This window comes from Agelaius phoeniceus, chromosome 1 (genome assembly GCF_051311805.1).
Source record: "Agelaius phoeniceus isolate bAgePho1 chromosome 1, bAgePho1.hap1, whole genome shotgun sequence".
Lineage (NCBI taxonomy): Eukaryota > Metazoa > Chordata > Aves > Passeriformes > Icteridae > Agelaius > Agelaius phoeniceus.
In genome coordinates, this window is record NC_135265.1 from 129224801 (window position 1) to 129249286 (window position 24486).

The 24486-nt window shown below is 39.8% G+C and overlaps 1 protein-coding gene across 1 annotated transcript in view; it reads left to right on the top strand.

Annotated features, from left to right (window-relative positions):
- Positions 1-370: 370 nt before the first annotated feature.
- DPYS (dihydropyrimidinase) overlaps positions 371-24486 on the top strand; it is a 30485-nt gene continuing 6369 nt past the window's right edge. Inside the window, exons 1-7 of the mRNA XM_054635379.2 lie at positions 371-640; positions 3842-4000; positions 6122-6301; positions 7176-7365; positions 14058-14214; positions 15186-15327; positions 17162-17304. Of these exons, the coding sequence (XP_054491354.2) occupies positions 371-640; positions 3842-4000; positions 6122-6301; positions 7176-7365; positions 14058-14214; positions 15186-15327; positions 17162-17304 (1241 nt within the window). The remainder of the gene's footprint in view (positions 641-3841; positions 4001-6121; positions 6302-7175; positions 7366-14057; positions 14215-15185; positions 15328-17161; positions 17305-24486) is intronic.

Sequence of the window (24486 nt, forward strand, 5' to 3'; positions counted from 1 at the left end):
AAGATGACAAAATAGCCCCACTTTCAAAGCAGCTCAGCAAGCTGCAAACCCACAGGTGCACAGGGCGGGCTGGAGCACGTGCTGTGAGAGCACCCTGAAAGCCTGGCTCGCCTCGTCCAGGCAGGGTCTGGAGCAGAAGGGCCCAAGGGCAGTGCCCTGCTCCCATCCGTGTCACTGGGCTGCACGGGAGGAGGGAGGAGGAGCTGCCAGGGGCAGAGGGGGCAGTTCCATCGGCGTCTGTTTAAAGAGCATGGTGTGCTGTGTGTTTAGGGCCATTTGGAGAGAGCTGCTGCTCTGGGAGGACGGGGCAGTGAACTACTCTGAGGCAAGAGCAAGTTTCTGAGCTGAGGCCTCGCTCTCACCTGCTGGCATGCCACCCCAAACCCGGGCTGGGCAGAGACTTTTGATCAAAGGGGGAAAAGTTGTGAATGATGACATCTCTGTGGTGGCTGATGTGTATGTGGCAGATGGAGTGGTGCAGCAGGTGGGAACAAGCCTAAACCCGGAGCCCTCGACTGGACTTGTTGTGCTGGATGCGACCAACAAGCTGGTGATCCCTGGGGGCATTGATACTCACACACACATGGAGTTTCCTTTCATGGGTAGCAGGTCAAAAGATGACTTCTACACTGGAACCAAGGTGGGTGCACATGTGCATGTCTGTGTGTGCATCTGGGCTTTCTCAGAGAGGGATGTCTGCTGGTCCTCCAGTATTATTTCTAAAATAGAGAATAGAATGTGAATCAAGCATGGCCAGTTGTTCCTGTCCCTTTGTCTGTACTCAGGTGGGGTACTCAGAGGTCCACCCCTAACCAGTATGTTATTTGGGCTCCTCCAGAAACTATTGTGATTGCAGGGGTCAAGTGGGGCAGGCATTTACCCTGGCTGTCAGCATGCAGACTACAACCTGCCTTGATGCATCAAGCTTCATACTTCTCTGAGCAAAGGTTAACTAAAGCAACAGTTTAATTCCCCTGTGCTGTTTAAGCACTTTTGTGGTAATCTGATCTTTCTCCTCTGTTAGCATGAGGGAATGCAGGCTTTTCTTCTGTCATTCACTTTGGTGCTTACTGTGTGTCTCAATGAAAGTCCACTTCAAATACACTTTATGAAAGTACATTATTTCTCCCAGTTTTACACTTGGAGTGGGGTTTTTTTCAGCTTTTTAGCTGATCTTATTATATTCTCTGAATATGAATAGTGTATCAATTACTCATATTAACAGTATTATGCATCATCTCCATACAGTTTCCATAACCAAAATTTCAAGGCACTTTTCTAAGAGCTTTGTTGTGCAGACTGAAATCCTTTGTTCACAGAAAGGATCACATTGCCCCACTTGGTTTGTCTGCTAGCCATCACCTTCACAGAGATTGTTATATCCAGCTCCTCTCACTGGGGAACTGGGATTTACTAAAAAACAGAAAATAAGTTTTTAAGGTTTTCTCAGTAACTCTGAGGTACTTATAGGACAGGGAAGCTGCAAGACAGAGGCTGCATACACAAAACAGGATGTCCAGGTAGTCGCTTCAGTGGCTACAAGAAAATTCTAGATCCAGCTTAGCAATCAGATGTCAAAAAGTTAGAGATTGTGGCTATCCTTAACCCAGGTCAAAGTGTGGAAAGTATTCAGACTATTCACTGATGGTCATCCTCTGACAAATATTTTGGCAAGAAATTCAGTGGACAGAGTTGTATTCCAGGTATTGCAAAATGTGCTACAATGATTAGCTATAATGATTTACCCATTCAGTTGAACAAGTAAAGGCATCTCTCTTTACAGACAGAGGGGGAAAAAGATGTAGGGAATAAAAGGAGACTTCAAGAGGAGTTGTGGAACCCATGGCTTTTTTTTCTTGAAGTCTATACATTTTCTTTAAATCCTGTTTAATAAATAAGTCAATCAGTCTTGTTGAAAAATATTTGACAGTTTGAACAACTTTTCCTGGAGAAAATGTTTTGCTCAATTCATTAGAAATTACAAATACTTGTGTCACTCTCCAAACTTCTCTTTTTGCAAAATATACTGACACATTTACAGTTATTCTTCTGAATTCTAAATGAGCAGAAGGAAGAAAGAGACTAATTGTCGTAGAAAAAGGAAAAGTAATACAGCATGAGGGACCTGGACAGGTTGGATAGATGGGCTGAGTCCAACAATACAAGGTTTAACAAGTCCAAGTGCAGCATCCTGCACTTTGGCCACAACAACTCCCTGCAGCGTTACAGGCTGGGGTCAGAGAGGCTGGACACTGCCCAGGGGACCTGGGGGTGCTGGCTGACAACAGACTGAACATGAGCCAGTGTGTGCCCAATGGCCAAGAAGGCCAATGGCATCCTGGCCTGTATCAGCCACAGGCCAGCAGGAGCAGGGAGGTCATTGTTCCACTGTACTGGGCACTGGTGAGGCCACACCTCGAGTGCTGTGTCCAGTTCTGGACCCCTCAATTCAGGGAGAGCATTGAGGTGCTCAAATGCATCCAGAGAAGGGCAACAAGGCTGGTGAAGGGTCTGGAACACAAGGCCTGTGAGGAGCAGCTGAGGGAGCTGGAGCTGTTCAGCCTGGAGGAGGCTCAGGGGAGACCTCATCCCGAGAGGAGGGTGCAGCCAGGTGGGCTTGGTCTCCCAGAAAACTGGCGACAGGACAAGAGGACACAGTCTTAATCTGAGCCAGGGGAAGTTTAGGCTGGACATTAGGAAAAAATTCTTCACAGCAGGAATGACTGGGCATTGGAATGGGCTGCCTAGGGAGGTGGTGGAGTCACCATCCCTGGAGATGTTCAAAGAAAGACTGGATGTGTCACTTAGTGCCATGGTTTAGTTGATAAGGTGGTGTTAGGTCATAGGTTGGACTTGATCTCAAAGGTAGTTTTGAATCTAGCTAATTCTGTGACTCTCTGATCCTGTGAATTTGAGCTGTACATATTTTGATCTGAATTGGTTGTTGCTGTTTTACAAAGGGACATTGCTCAGAGCAAAAGAGAGGATTTCTTTTGCTAATCTGGAAGAAAGCAACAATTTCAACAAAGGAACTTCTGTATTGGATCAATTTCTTTTAGTCAAGGATCTGGCATCTGTGTAACTTTTTTTCCCTCCAAAGGCAAGAAAAGTAATAATTCAGTTTTCCATTAATAAGAGTGGAAATTATTGGTTAAAAAGCAATTTTTGATCACCATTCATCTGTTGAGTAAAGCTGTAGTTTATTTTATTACTTTACAACATTTATGCAGAGAATGTAAATTCCTCATTCTATTTAAAACCCTCTATACAGTTTTACTAAATTATATTCTGTTTCTAATAAAAATACGTTTTTAAGCCCTGTAAAATATTTTAGTATTAGTCAAGAGTTTGGGGGTTTTCATATTGCATTTTCAAACTCAATGGTGCTTTTTGCTGTTGTGTATTTGCCCCTTAGCACTTGCCTGTCACTCAGGCTTGTTTTTTCCACTACACAGACTCTGAGGCAGCACATCTCAAGCTGACTGTGCTCTTCTAGTGCTCTTCTTCCTCAGTGATTCCATACACTTGAGGAAACTCACTGATGCATAAACACTACAGACACATCTCCACTTCTTTGATAAGTTTTTGTACACAAAGAGAAGCTTCTCCTTCAGTGTGAGAATTTCACTTGGATTCTCCTGAACATGCTTTTGAGAACATTTTCCTCAAAGCAAATTAAATTAATCTCCAAAATAATTTTTCAAGTCTGGACTTTACTCCGGGGAACTCCTCAGTGGGTTTTTGCTTTTCAGTCCAGATTAATTGATGTAAAGGAGTTGGAGAGGGTGGTAGGAAATTTGCATTATTTCTGATTGCTAAATATTAACTTTCTTCTTTTCAGGCAGCTATAGCAGGAGGAACCACTATGATCATCGACTTTGCCATCCCTCAGAAAGGCTGCTCTCTTACTGAAGCTTTTGATACATGGAAAAGCTGGGCAGACCCTAAAGTCTGCTGTGATTATTCATTGCATGTGGCAGTTACATGGTGGAGCAACAAGGTAGACACAAGAGCTGATTTTAAATTCCATAAATTTGTACTACACCTGCTTGGAATCAGTCTTCATGTGCTAAATATTGCTTGCTGGTTAGTGATTTTATAATTAAAAACATTTTAAATAGCCCACACCCTTCTGAGGGTATATGTATTTGAAAGAAGATTGCAGATAGCCTATATCTCTGGAAAATACTGCACAAAGTTAAAGGTAGGGATTGTGCAAGACAAAAATCAGGCAGGTCAGAGGGGGAAAGAGGTGTTCACAATAATTTTGTCTTTTGTTGCTTGAACACTTGATATTTTATGCTTCTGATGAGTTTGGTTGTTTTTTTTAATACAAGTATATACATAAAAAATATGGTACTTGACTTCATTTATAGAGGAAGACTTATTTTCCTGGGTGGCTGCAGTAAAAACCATGTAAAGTAAAGCAGGACTGTAGCAAATAGTACATTGAATGTGAAATAATCTAAAAAACCTTTTTTGAATTTACATATTGGAGAATCATCTTTGCTGAGTGAGTGTTTGCTGATACCCTGAAAGCTTCACTGATAAATTAATTTTTCAGGTGCTTGATATCTATTGGAATGAGACCCATGTTTTACAATATGACTTTGGATTCTTGGAGAACTATGCATCAGTACACAGATATACTAAGTAAATTCCTATTTTATATATGAGTACTTCCTCTAATTTTTAAATTCTAGAATATATGCACCAAAGCATTCACTCTTCAAAAAACACATCTTTGGTATTCTGTTTACTGAGTGCTAAAATAGCCTGATCACACCTTCTAACTTAAGGCAAAGTCATGAAATGAATTCTCCAACGAAATATGATTAATGTACATTTGAAACAGCCTCAGCAGACAATAGTGGAATTGTACTGACAAATCCAATAAAAACAGGGTGATGTAAATCAATGAAATGTTCTAGTTTATATTAAGAATGTAGCTGTTTTTAAAGGCCAAGATTAAAAGAAATAGGTTGGACATTTTGTAGCTGCAAAAGGCCTGGGTGAAAAAGACTGATATGTCATACCCATCTGATCAGCTCTCATCTCATCAGGATTAATTAATTGAACCATTAATTAAAAGCATACATTCTTTACAATGCCTTCTGTGAGTTGTAGTAAACAGTGAAGAGGATAAATGACATGCCTCTATATTTGTGCCATTTTGTCAGGTACTTCTTTGATAACTCCCACTCAAAATGTGCTCCCATCCCTCCTCTGGATAACTAAAATATCTCCTTGAATTTTTTATATATCTTACCCTTCTTGGGCAGACTCTACCAGATTATTAGAGAGAAGATGAAAAATAATATTTTACTTTTTGAAAGGAATTAATCCCATGGAAATTCTAATAGCATTACAGATGCATATCAACTACTGTAACCATCATTTTACTGGGAGGGGAGAACCAAAGTTATGTAATATATGTTTCTAGCTAACCAGTTGTGCAAGAAGCCTTGAGATTAAAATATGTGTCTTTCTTTCTTTGTGATGTAATGTTTTGCTGGGCTTCATAGGCTCTAGCTGAAGCAGGGAATCCTAACAGAAGTGAATTAAAAAAAAAAAAAAGAAAAAAAGGCAGGCCTCCAAGTAGCATTTTGGAGCTGTTTTGTTTGACAACAAAATGTTTCAAAAGGCTGTTTGTGTTGTTTAGAGTCAGGACAAAGCTCTAAAAGATGAAATCTTTTCTGTCACTGTGTTGTTTGCTAGAAGCTGCAGCCCACTGCAATCCAATCTTGAAAATCAGTTTTGCATACATGTCCATGTTGTGTGAGTTGGACACATTGACTGTAATATTGGAATGGGTGTTTTCAACACCAGAAGGTTTATTTGAAATAAAATTCTGCCTCATTACCTTTTGTAAAAAGCATTCCCTCCTGCAATTAGCTTGTGCTTCTAATATTTTCACTGCAGTGCTACCCTGATACTTTGAGGATCAATTTGATACAAGACGAGTAGTCTAAACCAGTCTTTAAATATGTGACTATTTGTAACTATTTGGGCTATTTGTACTGAACATATGTTTGATGGTAAGTAAAGGTTCACCCTCCATACTTAAAATTTCTTTATTCAAAATTATTAATATGTAAAATATAATTGCTGTATTTTTCAGGTGAAGCAAGAAATGGAAAGTCTTGTTGAAAACAAAGGTGTCAACTCCTTCAAGATGTTTATGGCCTATAAAGATATATACATGGTCAATGATGAGGAGCTGTATGAAGCCTTTTCCTGCTGTAAGGAGCTTGGGGCAGTTGCTCAAGTCCATGCGGAGAATGGGGAGCTAATTGCACAGGTGCACATTTGATATTTTGTCCATCAAAGTCAGGAATATAGAGGTCCTAGGCCTAGGTCTGCCCAGACATAGTCAGCTCATGCAGCAGAAGCAGATCCAGAAGTATGGAGAAAGCTCCAGTGGCTGGGCACAGAAGTCTCAACATCCCTCTGTGCATAATTCATAAATGCTTCTCTCCATACTTGCTTCTGCCACCTTAGTGCTGAGGGGAGACACTGAGAGCTCTGGGGCCCTGAGGGTGTAACTACACTGGTAATACTGGACATCAGTGGTAACTTGAGTGGCTCTAATAGAATATTCTCTTCAGCTATTCCAGTCAACAGCGCTTTGACTCTGCCCCACGTCCCATAACAGAAATTAATTCATTGCTAAATAAACTCAAATCAGCAAATCTTAAATTCCTGGAACAACATAGGGAAAAAACCTTTTTGCCTCTTAAAACCTCTTTGACTCTTGGAGTTTTCAGAGGCTCTGGATATGCATCTTTGTGCTTAGTAAGAATTTTTCCTTTTTTTTCTCTCCAGTGAGGGTTAATAGCATCATTGGACATCATTGGCCATGACAGTTAATGTACATATTGAGAGAGGGGTAGGATTTTCAAGAGCAGTGATTTAATCCTGCAAGCCAGTGAAATGAGTTCTCTGAATTACTTCAGTATCCTGAGACCTGAATTTACTGAGATATATATCTCAGTAGAGATATAGATTTCAGGTAAAACTACAGTAGCTTATTTTGGAAAATAATCACAACTGCCTGGATTTTTTTCCTTGAACTGGCTGCAATGGCTGCTTCAGAGTCCATTTGACTGGCAGCATGCTCATGACACCGTAGATACATTTTAACTGACTCTTACATGCTTGTGTGGGGTCTGCAGGGTGCAAAGAAGATGCTGGCAATGGGAATAACTGGCCCTGAGGGTCATGAACTGTGTCGTCCTGAAGAAGTGGAAGCTGAAGCTACACAAAGAGCCATTACCATAGCAAATGCTGTGAACTGCCCCCTTTATGTTGTCCATGTCATGAGTAAATCTTCAGCTAAGGTGATAAGCAATGCACGAAGAGAAGGTAAAAGTTGTAATTCTTTTATGCTTGGACAATGGCATTGGGGGAAGGGTCATGGAAAACCAAACACAGCATTAGTGTCTCACTTTTCATGGGTGTTATAAGCCTCAGATCATGGGTGAATTTCTTGGAGTGGGATGTCTAAATTGTGTGTGTCTGTCTGTCTGTCTGTCTGTCTGTCTGTGTGTTGGGCTCAAGGGGAGCAGCGTCTAAGAAGAGCAACCACAATTCTCCCCAGAGCAAATTTTTTCTCTTCTTACTGTACCTCCAAGGTCAAAATGATGGTCAGGACAGCATTATTGCATTAAAAATTATGTGAACAGTTCAAAACAATAAATACTCTACTGTTCTTCTCTCTCAAGTTTGTCTGCAAGACTTTACCAAATATCTTGATGAGAAATTCTATAACAGAGACCACACCATATTTTTACAGACAGTGCCATGATGACTTCTATTCACTGGGCATTTAAAAGTCATGGTGAAGATGACAGTGTCTGAAAACCTTGATTCCCACCAGTGCAGAGTTGCTCAGGTTTGCACTGCAGTGTTCACAAATAACTCTGGTCAGCCAAGGGGGCCTGACTTTCCTGACCATCTGTTTGGTAGGCTAGAAGCAGCCTGAAGGCTGTAGGTATTCAGGATGCTTTATCTCCTCATCTGTAAATTCATGTAAATTCATTCATAGAACAGCACTGTGAGGAGACATTATCAAGGTGGAAGGAGCAGGACAGGAGCCCAAGATTTGGAGGACTTAAAATTATGTGTCCTCATTATCTTTTTGAATCTTTTTTACTATGGTTTTACATCTTTTGTATTTACAGCTTGTTTTCACCTGACTTGGTACGAATTTCATATATACCTCAGTTTTACTATTTCTTGTCTTTACATAATGCCCCTACACAGGGGGCACAGATTATTAATATTAAAATGTAGAGTATGTGATCATGTTAAATCAAAGCAGTGTGATGTCATTGTACTAATATAGATGTATATGTTTATGCAAAATATGTATGACCATGACTTCTATAAGATTTAGCAGTAATTCAAGTTTGTGAAAGAATTTACCAGAATATATTTTATTGGCACATTTTCTACTGCGCTATACTGGATTCCTCCACTAGATGCCAGTGCTGCCAGGAATGTGGATTATATCCACCGGCTGATTGTACATTCACAGGGTGTACATTCACAGGGTGCACATTAACTACAAGTTATGACAACAGTTGAAATACCCAGATTAAAGATGAAAAACTGTCTGTGAACATAGAAGAGCTAAGATAGTATTTTATAATACTGTTCAAGTAAAGAATTTTATGCTGACACTAAATACTGTAAAACATGGATGAGGTGTGTGTTGTAAGAATAGTCTGCAGTGCCAGTTTGATTACTGAGGATAGATGTATGCTTTTCCAATATGTATGCTTTCCCAATATTACTAAGAAAAAATTGGGACAATTGATGCACATTGGGGAGAAAATTGTATTTTATTGCCTCCTGGGCTGCTGCAGTCAGATTCACCAATGCTTTCCTTTGTGCACAGCAACATATAACATATCTTCATAATTCATATCATCTGCATAGAAGTATACTGTTTGGAAAAAAGAAATATAAGATTGATTAAGAAATGTCAAAAGATAACTAAGGTACCACAAAGGTAGTTACAGGAATTGTAGTTTTTAATGAGATTGATCTGCATGAATTTTGGTAATTGAAAATTCACTATTGTTGGTTTCAGTAGAAGTTATTTTTCATTTTTCAGTAAAGAGTGGTAATAAAAAGCAAGGAATTCCAGACAAAAAAAAAGTATTCGCAAAGTATTGTATGAATGATATAATGGACAGGTTAAAAACTACTCTAAATGTGAAAGTTGTGTAAACTCTTAGATACTGGACGCCTCTCAAGCATTTGAAATATTCACTCTAAAACAGTTTATGCATCTTTTCAAGATCATTTCTCCATGTCTTGATGCTAGCTTCCTGCTATTCACAATTGTGAAATTTTTCATGGTTCTTTTCAAGCACTTAGCATGAAATACAAAGTGTGTGTACATATTCATCCCTGCCAATGTCAAAGGAAGATTGATATCCCTTCCAATTCCATCACTGACCTCAGAAGGGGAAAAACAGGTCTTCAGTGAGTGAAATCTATTTTCTGGTTGACAGTGTGATACCAGAATTGAATTGCAATTGAAGAGCTCTTGCATTGCTTCTCAAATTCTATGAGATAGTAATTTTCCTTGTCAAAAATGTAACTCAGAGCCCAGCTCTTCCTTGTCACTCATTTAGCTATACAAGGTGAGAGCTACCATTAGAGGCTGAAGGCCTGATAGAACTTGCTCTAGACACTAGGCATAATTCTGTTGTCTTCAGTGAGCTATGGCTCAGACCTTGAAGGTTAAAATCAGTCATACACTCTGTAAAGGACCAGCAGTTCTTATTCTAGATTAAGCAAATTTAAGAGAATGAGATGAGCAAAAATCTTTCCTTCTCTCTTCTGTGTCAGAGTTCACCATCTATGTCTGCTCTGATCTCCAGCAACACCACTCAAGGAAGGAGAACTCCAGATTATAGCAGCATGTTTTTCATGTACATCTGTAATAGCTGCTGAATATTCAGCAGGGAATCCAAAATTCCACACTGTGGCCATGTTGGAGAGGGACAAGCTAACTCTGTTATTTTTGTGGGGTCCTACCAGCCTGTTTGCCAAAAGCAAGGTTCATCAGCTCTCCACTGAGAGGATGAAAGAGAGCACCTCTGTGAGAACAGCAGTGTGTGACAGGTGTGACAGCACCTCTGTCCTTGCTTGTCTCAGTGGGCTGTTTCTTCATCCCTGTGCAAAATATGGCCTTGAATCTGGACAGAGTAGGTAGAGGAATTGTATTCTTCTACATAAGGGCAGTTTGATATATTTGTGTGCATGACACTCTCATTCCCTCAAGTGGGAAGACAAAAGGGATTCTCTTCCTGCTATTGTGTAAAATCTTCCCTCCAATGAGAATAAAAGGCTGTAGAGCTCTCATGTCAAGCTGTGCAGCTCCTTCTCCTTATTAGGATTACCTGATGTGAACTTACTGGGGAAAAATAATGTGACCTTGTCAACCACTCCTGCTACCAGAAATGCTTGTGGAGAGAACAAGGCTAATAAAATGTGATTATGGGGTACATGATTTATACTGTTTCCTCCTAAAAAATGCTTTCAATCCTAAGCTAAATCTCAGCTAAAGATGGAAACCATAGAATCATAGAGTGGTTTGGGTTGGAAGGGATCTTAAGGATCATGCAGTGTGATGATTAAAGGTCATGTCCCTTTTCTCATTTAATGTGATGCTACAGCCAGGAATGGAACTTTCTAGTGGAAACCTGGAGAGCACAATCTTACTGAAAAAGTAATTTTTAATAAAAGTTTCTCCTTTTTAAAAAAGTGCATAGAAAAATATGTCCTTGGCCAGATTCTAAGAAGCTTACTTAGGCTTACAAAATTGCTTCCTACCAACAGTCACGAGTTATGTCTCTTCTTGGTGAGGGGAAAGGCATGTCCATTGCTGAGGGAATACAAACTCTCAAACTGATTCTGAGCACAGGAATGCAGCTAAAAATGTCAAATGTTTAGCTGTCTCATGCAGGACAGCTCAGGTCCACGCTGTGTATAGCCTAATGGATGCAATGCTATCTGTGATTCAGTAAGCCCTGCTTTGCAGTTCTGCTCCTTTCAGAGCTTGTGAGTATCTTTGCCCCATAGGACCTTATCCTAAGTGCTTCTAAAACTTATACTAGAATAAGAACATATGGACTAGTTTTTCAAATCTGTCAATGTTAGTTGGTGTTTCAACTCAGTATTTCAACTCTTTTTGAGTTCTGGTAGGTGGTACAAAAATAGCAATTGAATGCTCTACTTTTTGATAAAGTAATCTATTAAAAATAGATTTTTTAGCTAGCCAGTTAGGGCATGTGATAAAAAGTCACCAAATACACAGATGTTTACCAGCTGCTCAGAGGTGTCAGGAAGACCAAACAGCAGAACACTTAGTGGTTTCTTTTTTAATTGAATGCTGGAAAATATAACAATTTGAAAGACATGATTTATTACTGCATTACTTCACTTTTATGCCTATAGGCAGAAGTCAATCAAGCTAGAAGAACCTTAATGCAGAATTCTCTTGTTGCCAGTTCAGCTGAAAGAGCCTTAGTGCAGAATTTCCTTTTTCACTAGGTTTAAAGCAGAATCTTGATGTTATTGTATCCTTCAGGCTGGCTTGTCATGGCCCAAGTGAAATGCAGGAAGTTGCACATTCAGCAGAACTGTCCAGAGGTAGTCTGTTGAAACTGCAGTGTTCAGATTCAAAATCACTTGAGGGAATAACTTCTATTCCTCCCCACTCATGGGAACAAAGGGAGCTGGTCAGCTCAAACTCTGACTGCAGAAATACTGTCATCAGCTATGGTACATGAACTAGAATCAGTTCAGCATATCCAACTGGGAGCTTGGAAACTTCTTTTCATTTTCATGTTGTGAAACTATGATGAGAAAATTATTTTTCTATTATTCTCTGAAGTATTTATTAAGCAAAAAATCATTTTTCCTGCAATTTTAATTTTAATAATTTGTAGCTATGTCCTAATGATTCATAGCTCAGGTTTACTTTGGATGAAAGCTTCTTTATCTTGTTTAAATGCAGAAGAAGAGACTCGAACCACACTTCCCCTCCCTCCCTCCCTCCCTCCCTCCCTCCCTCCCCTTTCTGGTGGCTTTGAAAAATCTGCCAAAAGACTAATAGGTAAATGTGACAGATTGGTTACATATACCAGACCTTCTCTATATACCTCTAGTTTGGTGGCAGCCTACCCTCAAATACAGTGTTTGGAGTTGGCCAGGGAAGGCCAAGGGTTCCTGCAAGAGTCAGGGAAGACCTTGCACTAAGGTGAACCAGGTTTCATCCTAATTTCATCCATTCTCCTGGGTTTATCCATGTCTCTTCTTAGGTTTCCTCATTCAGCTCTGAATTAAGAAAACACTGATCTGCTCACATCTCCTCATCAGTGAGAGATCATATCACTTCCATGCATGGCCTCATAGTCAGTGCTTTTGAGCTCCGAAAATAAGATGTAAAAAACCAGTAAATATCTACCTAAGTCATGTTTTCAAGTCTAAAAATTGTGGTCTCCCTCTGAGCCCAAGTATTAATCTATAACATACGTAGGTAAGTGGGACTGAGAGCTTAGAATGCTCCAAGCCAAAGCATCAACATGAGACAAGCACATTGAGCATGTCAAGAGTGCACTGACACTGAGGTTGTTGCAGCAAATTAGTTATGCTAACAGGGAGGCTTTAGGCTGTGGACAAAGTTGTACTAGGTAGTACTTGGAATAAATGTACAATACAGTAGCACCAAAGCAGACCTTGAACCACGTAGAGATAAAGTTGTATGAGGCATTTTAGCAAATCTAGCACCAAAGATTTCAGAAATGGCACTAGTGCAATGAGAAGTGTATTTTGAAGGTAATTGAGCTCCTCAGTAGCTACCTATGCCAGTGTAGGAGTTACAATCCAGTAGCTCACAGAAGTAGCAATCTAATGTACAGAGAGAGATCTGCAAAGCTTTGCTATTTGTTTTCCCACAGTACCATGACTGCATGATTTACACTCAGAAGGTCAGAGAAAGGTCACAGGGTTGTATCACCAAGCAACCCCCAGCTGTGGCCTTGCTGGGTCAATGCAGTGATGGTTCCAATAGAAACTGTGCCTGGACTGAAATCTGGCATCCAATGCAAAATACCCACTGTCTGTAGGGACCAGGGGAGGGAGAAGGCTCTTGCTGGGACCCAGCAGAGGCTGCATTTAACCAGCACCAAGTGGCCTCTCAGCGGGTGTGGGAGGTCATCCTGGTTCTTTAGTGACCATTGCAGTTGGGGGCATTTCCACCTGTCAGCTGCAGAACTGCAAAGTGTCTGGACCACTCAGGGAGTGTTCATCTTGTTCTGATGAGTGTCAAATCCATGTTTCCCAGAAGAAAAAAGTAGTTAAAATATGCTAGCTCTGTCCAAAGGCTAACAGCCAGCCTGGTTTGATGTCTTCTTCTGAGGAAAATAGGATACTGTGCAGCAAAGGATAAAAGATTAAAATTTGGGAGAAACTTTTAAAATCAAGTTATTTATAGTTTTTGATCTGGGAAATCTTTCTATACTTTCTGGCTTATGTCTCCTGCCATATTGTTCTTCCAGGCATAATTATAGCCTGACAATTGAAAGTGCCACCTTGCAAAGTCTGTATGCTGTATATATTAACTGACACTGTTGTGTAGTCAGTAATTTCAAAGCACTAAACAGGTACTAGCAAGTATATGAATCTTAAACATAATTAATGCAACTGAGGACTGCTTTCTTTTTGAAATCTCAATCACATTCCTAGTAAACAATGTGTAAAACCCATTACAGTATATCTATCAACAATTTAATTAAAAAACTTGCCCAAGCAATGTTCTTAGGAGAAATTATATTGGGAAATCACTAGCAGAAAATTCAGAACAAAGATGCTGTGTTATAGCTTAGTTTATTATGTCCTTCCATATATAGGTGTTTAATTTGAAACACTCATTCAAATTTAAATTCATTGCCACCAAAAAGATCCTTAGCAGAGAAAATACAGGTTATGTATTTTTATGTTTTTTGAGGATGATACCTTTGCTTTACATTTTTCAGGAAAGGTGGTTTATGGGGAGCCTATTGCTGCAAGTCTTGGCACTGATGGCACCAACTACTGGAATAAAGACTGGGCTCATGCTGCAGCATATGTGATGGGACCCCCACTGAGACCAGATCCATCTACTCCTGGTTTCCTCATGAACTTACTGGCCAAGTAAGCAGATGAACAGTGACCACTGATACCCAAATGCACAGCAAATTTTGTCAGGAGTACATAATAGCCGGCTGATGCTCTGGAGATTTTTTAAGTACAGAATGTTACATTATCAGAAAAGGAGAAATGGAGGGTGAAATCACAGATTGAAAGAATTTCTCTTTTCATATTTTATTTCTCTGAACTCTTACAGCCTTCTGTCCACATATGATTTTATTCAATAAGCCTTGCCTTGCTCATAGCACAGCAAAAATTGTAACATGACCAGGAAGACAGGCTGTAAGTCAGTGGGAAATGTGTAAAAGGTGAGGTCACAGCCAGATTTTCTGGGGTTTGTTGTCTGATGTCTTTTTCACTTGAAATTCAAGCCTGCTAACTTCTGAAGGTACATATAAGATATTCATTTCATAACATCTACTTAAGAAGGATGTAGAAAAAGAGGTACCTTTAGGACATCTGCACTTAACAAGATGTGTGGCTTGCTGTGTCATCTCATTACCAGTAAGGGTTAACTGCACAAAAGGGTTGAATTTGATGGAACAGCCTGTAAAGGTATGCCTGAACACAGAATAACTGTTGTGCAGATCCATAGTAATTTCAGAGGTAATATGGAGTGACACAGACTGGGGAATTTCATTTCTCAATGTGAGGGTGAAACCAAGCTGCTTGTTCTGGGCAAAGTGGACAATTCCTCCGTTTGTGGGATGTCTTTGACATATCCAGAGTAAAAGAGTCAGTGTTGGTGCTTGTTTTCTTCTGAGGGGTTTCTGAAGAGGAAACTGCTTCATAGGGCAACTAGCTGTTACTGTGGAGCCAGTCTTGGAGGATGGGACTGAGGGCAGGCTGGCAGGGCATACCAGGTTTTGTCTTGAAGGATGGATGTCTTTATCTAGCCAGCCTTTCAACAGGTTTTCCTCTGTGCTACTGTCTGGTACATGCCCTGATTCATAATGAACTTTGTTTCTCTGCAGTGGTGACCTATCTGTGACAGGGACTGACAATTGCACCTTTGACATATGCCAGAAAGCTCTGGGAAAAGATGACTTCACAAAAATCCCTAATGGAGTGAATGGTGTGGAGGATAGGATGTCAGTCATATGGGAAAAAGGCGTTGTAAGTAAATCAAAATGTCCAAACATAGAGTAATTGATTTCTCCCACAAAACATGATCTCTCAGCAGGTACTAACTCTTCAGTTTTATCCAGTGTGTTTATCATAAGATAACTCATTCAATTGAAAATTGTTACAATCTTTATTAGCTCTCACTTTATGCTTATGGAAGAGGGAAGAAGATTCTTAGTGTTTAAAGTATTTCACTAAAGAATAATTTCTAGTGTTTAGCATTAAGGGATTGCTATTGTTTCAGTGGTACTGCAAGTATATTTTCTTGAAGCATTTTTTTCAACTTGTGAAATGAAAATAAAAGAGGTACCTACAGTTTCAACTCTATCAGCTGTGTATTTTTTTCCTTTTTGATCTCTCTCCAACTTAGCCATTGGAGGAGTTTGCACAGTGGTGTGCCTATCAACTTCTAATTTATGTTTTAAGAAATGCTTCTCTAATGTGATAAGATGAAATGAGCAGCTTCAAGTCCCACTGACTTCAGATTCTCATACCAACACAAGAATGGTCAGTGCTTCTGATGAGGGGGGAGGTAAGGAAATCTCTCAAGGAATCTGCTGCATACTAGGTGTTATGATTGCTCTGGCTAATGCAAAACTGTGACATTCTGGAGGCTGCAGTTCTATTGAAGTTCTCTTGCAGTAGTGAAGTCACCTTGACAATGCACTGTGAAGCATATTCACTTGTCACAGTATAATGACCTACCTCACACACCTGGTGAGAATGTGGTTCATGATATCTCTTGCTTATCTGTATTTGGGATTCAGCTTCAGCTGGTATGTTCAAAACACACACTTGTGCCTGTACTTCCCTGTGGCACAGCTCTAGTGAGATTTCTTATGGTGTAAACAGAAATCTAGCTTGTGGCTCATATGAAACTGAGACATGAATGTGTTCAGCAGTGCTACTTTTGAACAGTGCATCCTGTTGGGCAAATTCATTTTTTAAAAGTTCTTCAATTGATAATATCCTCCCTTTTCTCATTTGTAAAATATTACACAGCTGTGTGAGTTTGTTTGAGCAGCTTCCCTCTCCTCCCACACGCTATTACTTAGAAGAGCAGTGTTCACCATTTTCATTATACTTTTCTTCTCAGATGACTGCTTGCAGACCACCATAAACACGTTTTTGTGATAGTCTGATTCCCAGACTGGCCTGTGCACAATATTACTTCCAGTGTAGGTGGCTTCCCAAACAAACAACGTTCGTGGCAGCTGGATTAAATTAGTTACACAGCAGTGGACAGTCTCAAGACAAATGTATATCCGTTGTTATTTGCTATTTTTCTGGAATGTCACATCAGCAATCTGTTTTTTATACTATTTGATTGCAGCATTTGCTGATCGCTGCTATACTCTGTGTCATTGCTAAAGAAATTTGCAAATCAGTTTTCCTGTATTACACATTGTACCTTGCCTTGCCTTATCACCTTCTAGGCTCCCCTTAATACTGTGTCACCATTTTCAGAACCAAGATACTTCAAGAGATGCTACATTTCCTAAGGAAATTGCTGAGCAGAACTACAGATTTTAAAGCCACCTAAAACATTTCATTTCAGTGGACTTGAGGCTGGATTCACAGAGTGTTTGGTTTAAAGTTGTCTTTTTTTTTCTCTTTGCTGTGGGATACAGATAAAGTTACTGTTTTTAGTAAAAGTACATTGCATTATGGGCATCTGAGACAGTTACTTTTACTTCTAAATTCTTCAGTATGACCTTTTAAAAAAATGATGGATGTCACTCACCCTAGTTTTTCAACAAGAAGAACATTTTTTCATTCTCTGTTTAAAAAAGTAATGAGTTTGCTTTTGTGTACTGTTTTGCAGCACAGTGGAAAAATGGATGAAAACAGATTTGTAGCTGTTACCAGCACAAATGCAGCAAAAATCTTTAACCTTTACCCAAAGAAGGGCAGAATTGCTGTGGGCTCTGATGCTGACATTGTAATTTGGGATCCTAAAGCTACAAGGTATGCATGGGAAGTTGTTCTCCCCCCTCCCTCCCCTTCCCCCAACCCTTCCAGCCGTTCTGTAGGAAAAAAGCAACACAAAGACTTTGTACAACAATTAGCCTTTAGTTGAGGTTATGGTAGTTTTAAATAGCACCTTGTGTGAATTAATTAAAGGGGTTTTTCTCCAACAATAGTGTAGGTAAGGAGAGATCTTTGATCTCTAGATGGATTAAAAGGCATTCTCTCTGATTGCTGACCAAGTACAAAAATTAAAAAGTCTGCACATTATGCAACCAGAGCTTGGTATCCTAAGAGTAAAAATAACTCCTTTGGGATTTTAGAGCAACTCTTTTTAGTGCTGGAGTATGTTTGAATTCCTCCACTGCAAAGGGCAGGGAGAAGAGACTGCTGCAGCATGACCCATTACAAACTTGTGTTTTGAACTTAGAGCCACTTAAAGCATGTTCAAAGGTAGATTGAACTTACTTCTGAACGTCAATCTTTTCATGATTATGCTTTTATTTAATGAGTTTTCTGATTGTGTGCACAGTAATTCTGCTAGAATAGAGCTTGTGTTACCAACAGATGCACAAACAGTGTCCTGGTGTCTCACCCTGCATGACTTGATCCCATGGTACACCATGGAAAGGGCATGAAGTGAACTCACACAGCATAGTGTGCATTACAGCTGATTCCTGTCCTCAGGTGTATTCACACATCAGCCAACTCCGTGGTCAGGACTCTATAAACATTTCAGGAATTATGTCTTGAGTCTTGCTCTGGCTCTTGTGCCCATCCTGGTCTTGTTTCAGCTGCCTGGAAATGGTCTGAGGGCTGTCTGTCAGAGCCAGATCTCCTGGGCAGTTGTGTCTCAGCTGAGCTGCCTAGAGCTCTGTGAGTGCATCTCCACTCTCCCAGTGCTGTGCAGGGTAACTCAAGTCTGCAGGACCTCTAACAGCCAAGCCCTGCCTCTGATCACCCGTGCGCACAGCAGGAGCAGCAACAGGTCAGGAAGTGCTCTGGGCTGGTGGTTTTCTTCATGGGCTCAGCTCTAGTGAGCAGTGTGACCATACAACTGTGCTTTCAGCCTCTGATTTTTGAGAAGGAAAAAGTTAAATACTCTGTTCATGGTGTAGGAAAGTTCTGAAGCATAACTGGACATGTCTAATTTTGGAAGCCAAATAGATAACATGCTGCACAGCCTCTGCCCAATCCTAGATTTACCTTACACAGAGGTCTTTTGACCAATCTTCTGGGTTTTTGATTTTTGATATGCAATTCTCAGTCATTTCAGTATATTAATGAGTACAAAAAACAAGTGAAAGTGTGAAGTCTTCTGTGTTTTAAGCTACAACATTTGAGGATATGGAAGTTGCTTGTGACAGTGTTCACAGGGGTCTCAGGCTGAGGGAAGAGACGAGGACTTGACTCCATGTTTCAGAAGGCCTGATTTATTATTTTATGATATATATTACATAAAAACTATACTAAAAGAATAGAAGAAAGGATTTCCTCAGAAGACTAGCTAAGAATAGAATAAGAAGGAATGATAACAAAGGTTTGTGGCTCAGGCTCTCTGTCCGAGCCAGCTGGGCTGTGATTGGCCATTAATTACAAACATCCAACATGGGCCAATCAAAGATCCACCTGTTGCATTCCACAGCAGCAGATAATCAGTGTTTACATTTTGTTCCTGAGGCCTCTCAGCTTCTCAGGAGGAAAATCCTAAGGAAAGGATTTTTTTATAAAAGATGTCTGTGATAGGCTGCTATTCAGAAGTCCCACAAAAAAACTGACAGTACCAGCAAAAGAATTTTCAGGAGTGTCAACAACCCAAATAAATATAGAGGCTTGCCCAGTGCTGGGTCAGGGAGATTTTCATGTGCATTATACCTTCTGGCATGTTGAGCAGGCATATTTTGAGATACCAGCACTAAGCTATTTCAGGAGAGTGGAGCTATGAACTCTGATTTAAAAAACCCCTGAAGGATTGTTTTCTGAACTCTCTTCTGCTCTGCCTGGGGACAAATGAATCTAGAGGGATAGCAGAGTTCTGACAATGTTCTCAAGGTGCTTTGTCAGCCCCTGTAATTATTTAATTTTTTTGCCCCTCAAACATTTCTTCTGCTCCCCTTCACTCTCTCCTGAGTGCCCTAATTGCCTTTTCACCCTCTTTAGCTGTGAAAGTGCAGTTTTTCTGTAAGCATTTTTTTAAAATTTTAAACTGTATTTTCTTATTGAGCAAGCTTATTTAAGGTTCAGCCAATATTTTTCTTCGGGATCTGGTACTGTTTCCACTGTTGATCCATTTGGGTTTGCTGGGAACAGTCTCTCTGCAGGTACAATTTTGTGAACTATATGAGACAGTATAAATAAATCTCACTGGAACTTGTCTATTAATTTCACTACAAATCCTGAAGAGGGCATAAACAGCCCAGTAGAAAAAAGGGATCTAGCTAATGGATTTCAGCCATTTAAGATGTTACACAAGGCACAGCCTCCTGTGCTTTGTTGATTCTGGGGAGTGATTTTCAGTTTCACAATAGGCTTGTTCCTCTTTCTTGCTAAGTTCTTCCTCTTTTGTGCATGATTTTTTTTCTTATTTGCAACCATGAGTCTTGCAATTTTCCCGTTCTGGTTTGAGATTATTTTGCTGTAGTCTTAAATTCTGATTGAAGCCAGCCTAATGAGTTAGACAGTTGCTGAAGTATTGCTGTGAGGAATCAATCTTATCACTATCTGTCAGAGGAAGTCTATACAGAAGATTCTAGAGTCATTTAGAAAGGTAGTGCAGCTCTTTCATACAAAAACTTGTATCCCCATAAAATCAGCGGCATTTCCCCACCCACATCATTGCCCAATAATGTTGGGTGCTGAGCTCTCAGGATTTTCTCTTTCTAGGTTACGAAACCCCAGTGAATTCGATGTGACGGTTCTGCAAACTGGGAGCAATTGCAATTTAACATTCTGCTTCCAGCACTGCTGCTCTAGCTGAGGCTTTCAAGTGTCAGCTTCATTGACTGGCCTATTTCTGTAGCATTTTCTGGTAATTTCTGCAGAAAATACTATATCAACAAGTATAACATTTGCTACTGTGTTTAAAAGCATCTGAATATTGGTTTTAGCAGGTCTGCATGACAGCAAGCATTATTGGGAAAAAACATTAAATGTACAAATTGGTTAGAAACTGCATTACAAAAGATGGGTTGTGAGTCCTGCCCCAAAGTAGGTGTTTTCGTTAGCTTCCTTATACTTATTCCATTCATTAAAGGCCACAAAAATACAAAAGGGATCTGTTGGTTTATTGCAAGCCATGTGCTACCAAATATCATATTGCAGACCTCAACACCCTCAGCATCCCAAGTACAGTCTGTGCATACAGGATTGTTCTGTGAAAACTCCTTGGGAAAATGCATGTAGGCAGCAAATGTGTACTCACTGTACCATCTTATTTTAATCTGTGCTTTGATCAAGACTGTTCACTGACTTCTTTTGTGGCTGCACACAAATAATATAAAAGTCCCAAGTCTGTGAGACAAAAGCAACTGTAATGACTTTTTTAGGAGGAGAAAGCAGGGTAAGTAAGGGAAAGGGAATTTCACCTGTCAGCAAGTCAGTGTCCTCTATAGCTGATGCCTTTAGCTATTTGAAAGCAAGCAAGAGTATAAAATCTCTAAGGTTTGTTCCAGAAATGCTCAGCAAGGAATCTAAACACTGCAGTGCCCGATTCAGGCAGTGAAGAGCTGAGCATCCCTTGTAAAGTAGGGGCAGAAGGTCCTAAAGATCTTGTAAACAGACATCCAGCTCCCAGCAGATATTAGGGCTCAATTAATTCACTGTAGCCTGTCAGAGCCTTGCAAGTAAACTCTGGATCAGGTCCCAAAGGCAAGATCAAACACCCATAAGGATAAAAAACCTGTCTCAAACAGAGTTTAACTTTCTAAGTCCAGCCACTTCATTATAACAACATGCAAATTGGGAAGCCACACTCCCCAGGCTTTTCCCTCATTAAATATAGCTGAGAAGTTAGATACTTCTGGTTGCAAAGGCAGAGGTGGGTGTGCAGGTAGCACCATCCTCTTAGGGCTTTGCTGGAGTGGCCCTCTTTGGCAGTGTGTGCCCCACATGTGCTGGTGCAGCTGGGCTCAAGCCCTGAGCAGGGCAGGGGTGGCTACAGCCCCAGCGCAGCTGCCAGAGTGGGGGCCCTGACCAGCAGGAGATATGGGAAAGCTTTAGTGGGGGTGGGAGGGAGGAAAGGGACAGGTCACTCTGTAATCTACCTGCCTGACATGACAGAGGAAGAATTTTGTTTCTAGTTTGTTTCTAGTATTTTTGCATTTTAAGGGAAACAGTGACTGGAGGTGAATCAGCAAAATGTCAGAGTTCCCCCGTCTCCTGGCATATGCCTTTTCTTCCATGCAGATATGTTCATGGCTAAATCTTTTGCATTTGTTAGAACCAAAATCTGTAGCCTATGTCTGTCTCATTTGTAGTCAAGTCTTCAGCCTCAGAGGCTTAAGTGGGGACTTCACAATGTTTAAGCACCCTGCCAAGTAACTGCCTGTAATTTTTAGTAACATAAGAGAGGAAGAAACCAGGATGTTAGCAGAAGTTTAGAATAAATAATGCTGTAACTATCTTACTCTTTTGATGAATGAGCATAATTTTGAATACTGAATATATGGATGACTGCATCTAATCACAATGAGACAAAATTAAATAATGTGGTGTACAAATATCTATGCATAGGACAAGTATGTTCTGGCATTTTCAATAGCCCCATGTTCTGCACAAGTGAAAGCAGTGTGCACTCATGAATGTACACTAATTCACCAGAATCCTGCCAAAGACATCTTATCTCAGATTAAATAAATGGGGAGAAGGAAACAATAGGCACAAGTTAAAATATAGGAAGTTCCATTTCAACATGATAAATAATATTGTTTTTCTGTGATGGTGATCAAACACTGGCACAGGTTGCCCATAGAGATTGTGGATGTCCCTCCTTAAAACCCAATTTAACATGGCCCTGAGAAGCCTACTTAGACTGACCCTGATCAGAACAGAGGGCTTGAAATAGATGATATCCAGAGATGTTTTCCAACCTCAGTGACACTGGTTCTGTGGCCTGTAAAAAGATGAGCCTCTCTGACAGTGCTTGATGTTTGTTTCCCTAGTAACTTGCCATCTCCAAAATGTCACTTGGTCTCTTCAGAAAAGTGAATCTCAGAAATGTTACCCAAAAAATTAAATAATTCTTTATTTTCCCTTTACATAATTCTGACTTTTTTCCTTGTAAGCACTTCAAGATCTTCTCTAGTCATTGAACAGACTAATTCGTGTTCTTCTTTTTTTTGTATGCTTTTCTGCAAGCTATTTTTTGCAAGCTATTTTTTCATTACTGCTTCTCTTCTGCCCACAATTTTTCCCAAATGTTCACTTCCATTCTGTATCAGCTTGGAACAATCGGTAGGACCAGACTGGATAATATTGTTTACAAATGAGCTACTTACCATAATAAAAAAATTATTTTGTTGTCATTGTCTAATCCCCTTAAAATGATGAATTTTAGGAGATATGATTGCATGAAATAAATATCCCATTTCTTCAGATAAGTCAATTTGATCTGAAGCTCCCAAACATTCTCTTTCTCCCTCTTTTTATCTACAAATCTTCTCAATTCATATGACTACTCAAAACTAATATTTATTGAAGATAATTTTTAAGAGGCTAGGAACTTTACAAATAGTTGCCTGCATATTTTTGCATATGCAGTTATTGCAACTCCTTAATATAAAGTAGACCGTAAGGTTTTTAATCCACATTATAGGCTTATAGCTATATTTTTACACTCAGATTTGAAGACTTTCTTATATTTCCTCTACTTTTTTTTCCCTGTTCTTTGCTTTTCTTTTTAATAAAACTCTTAATTATCATTATAAATGAGTGGTGACTCAGAAAACACAGAAAGGTGAAAGATTTATTTTTTTTCTAGATTTTAGAAAAGCAGGTTAACAATATGTAGAATTCAAAGGCATCTGAAGATGAAGAGGCAATTCACAAAGGCTGATAGTGTCCTCAGCCAAATGGCATTTCTCACCTAACCCCAGCTCTGAACAGCTCAGAGATACTGCACAATAAGCATTGAGAGAATTTACTTACAGCTCAAATACTCACTCCTACATAAACTGGTTTTCTTTGGCAGCTGTCAACAAAGCAACTATTTTCAATTACAGGCTTTCTTATTACATTTTAAATTAGGTAATTAATTGATTATAAAATAGGTGTCCTCCCTTTACTGAAATGTTGAACAGCTATTGTTGCCTGAGGGCTGTCATCTACAGCATTCCTTCATATTCCTGTCGCTGAACTATTTAAAGAAATCTGAGTGAGGTATGTAGCCATTTCTATTGACTGTAATTAAATTCTTCATTTGCTTGCTTATGTGATCTTGAAAATTAAAAGGACAATCCTTATGACTGTCAAAGTTTAGGTTCTAGAGCTGATGAACCTTCATGTCCTATGCATTAGGAAAGGTGTAAGATCACTCTAATATATCCAATGATTTCCCTTCATCCATGCCCCCTCCTGTCCAGCTGTAACTCACTGTTTACTGTTTCCACCTCTGACTGGAGCATTGGCATGTTTTTGAGATGAAAACTGGTCCCTCTAACTCCTTAACAAAGTTTAGGTCATAACTTGAGCTGACTACCTGTATAATCTTGAATTTCACCCTATGTGAAATTCAAGTCTAAGCTGCTGCTCTTTTTCAAGTTTCAAGCTGCAGTCTGTGTCTTATTTAGTTGCAATACTCTAGGAGTGGCTGTAAAGTCCTTTCTCACGTAGAGCATAAATAAATACAGTACTGCTTGTCACTGCATCTTCACACAGAGCAAATCTGTCAGCTGTTCTTAGACTAAATTACTCTTTGACTCTAAATTAGTTGGAAAGATGTATGATGGTGAAAAAAAGACAATTTCAGAAGCGTGTCTTCCTCTTTGGTACTAGAGGAATGGCAATGTATATATTAATAAATTCAAATTGCTTTGCAAGCCAGGTGTATCAAAAGCAGCTGAAGTGAACTGCATGGAAACACTGATGTAAGAGCAGTATAGGACCTGATGTCTTTAGAGTATCCTCTTTGTAAAGGAGAATGTTCTTTTAAATGTTGAAGTAATTGCTCTGATCTCAGCCTCCATT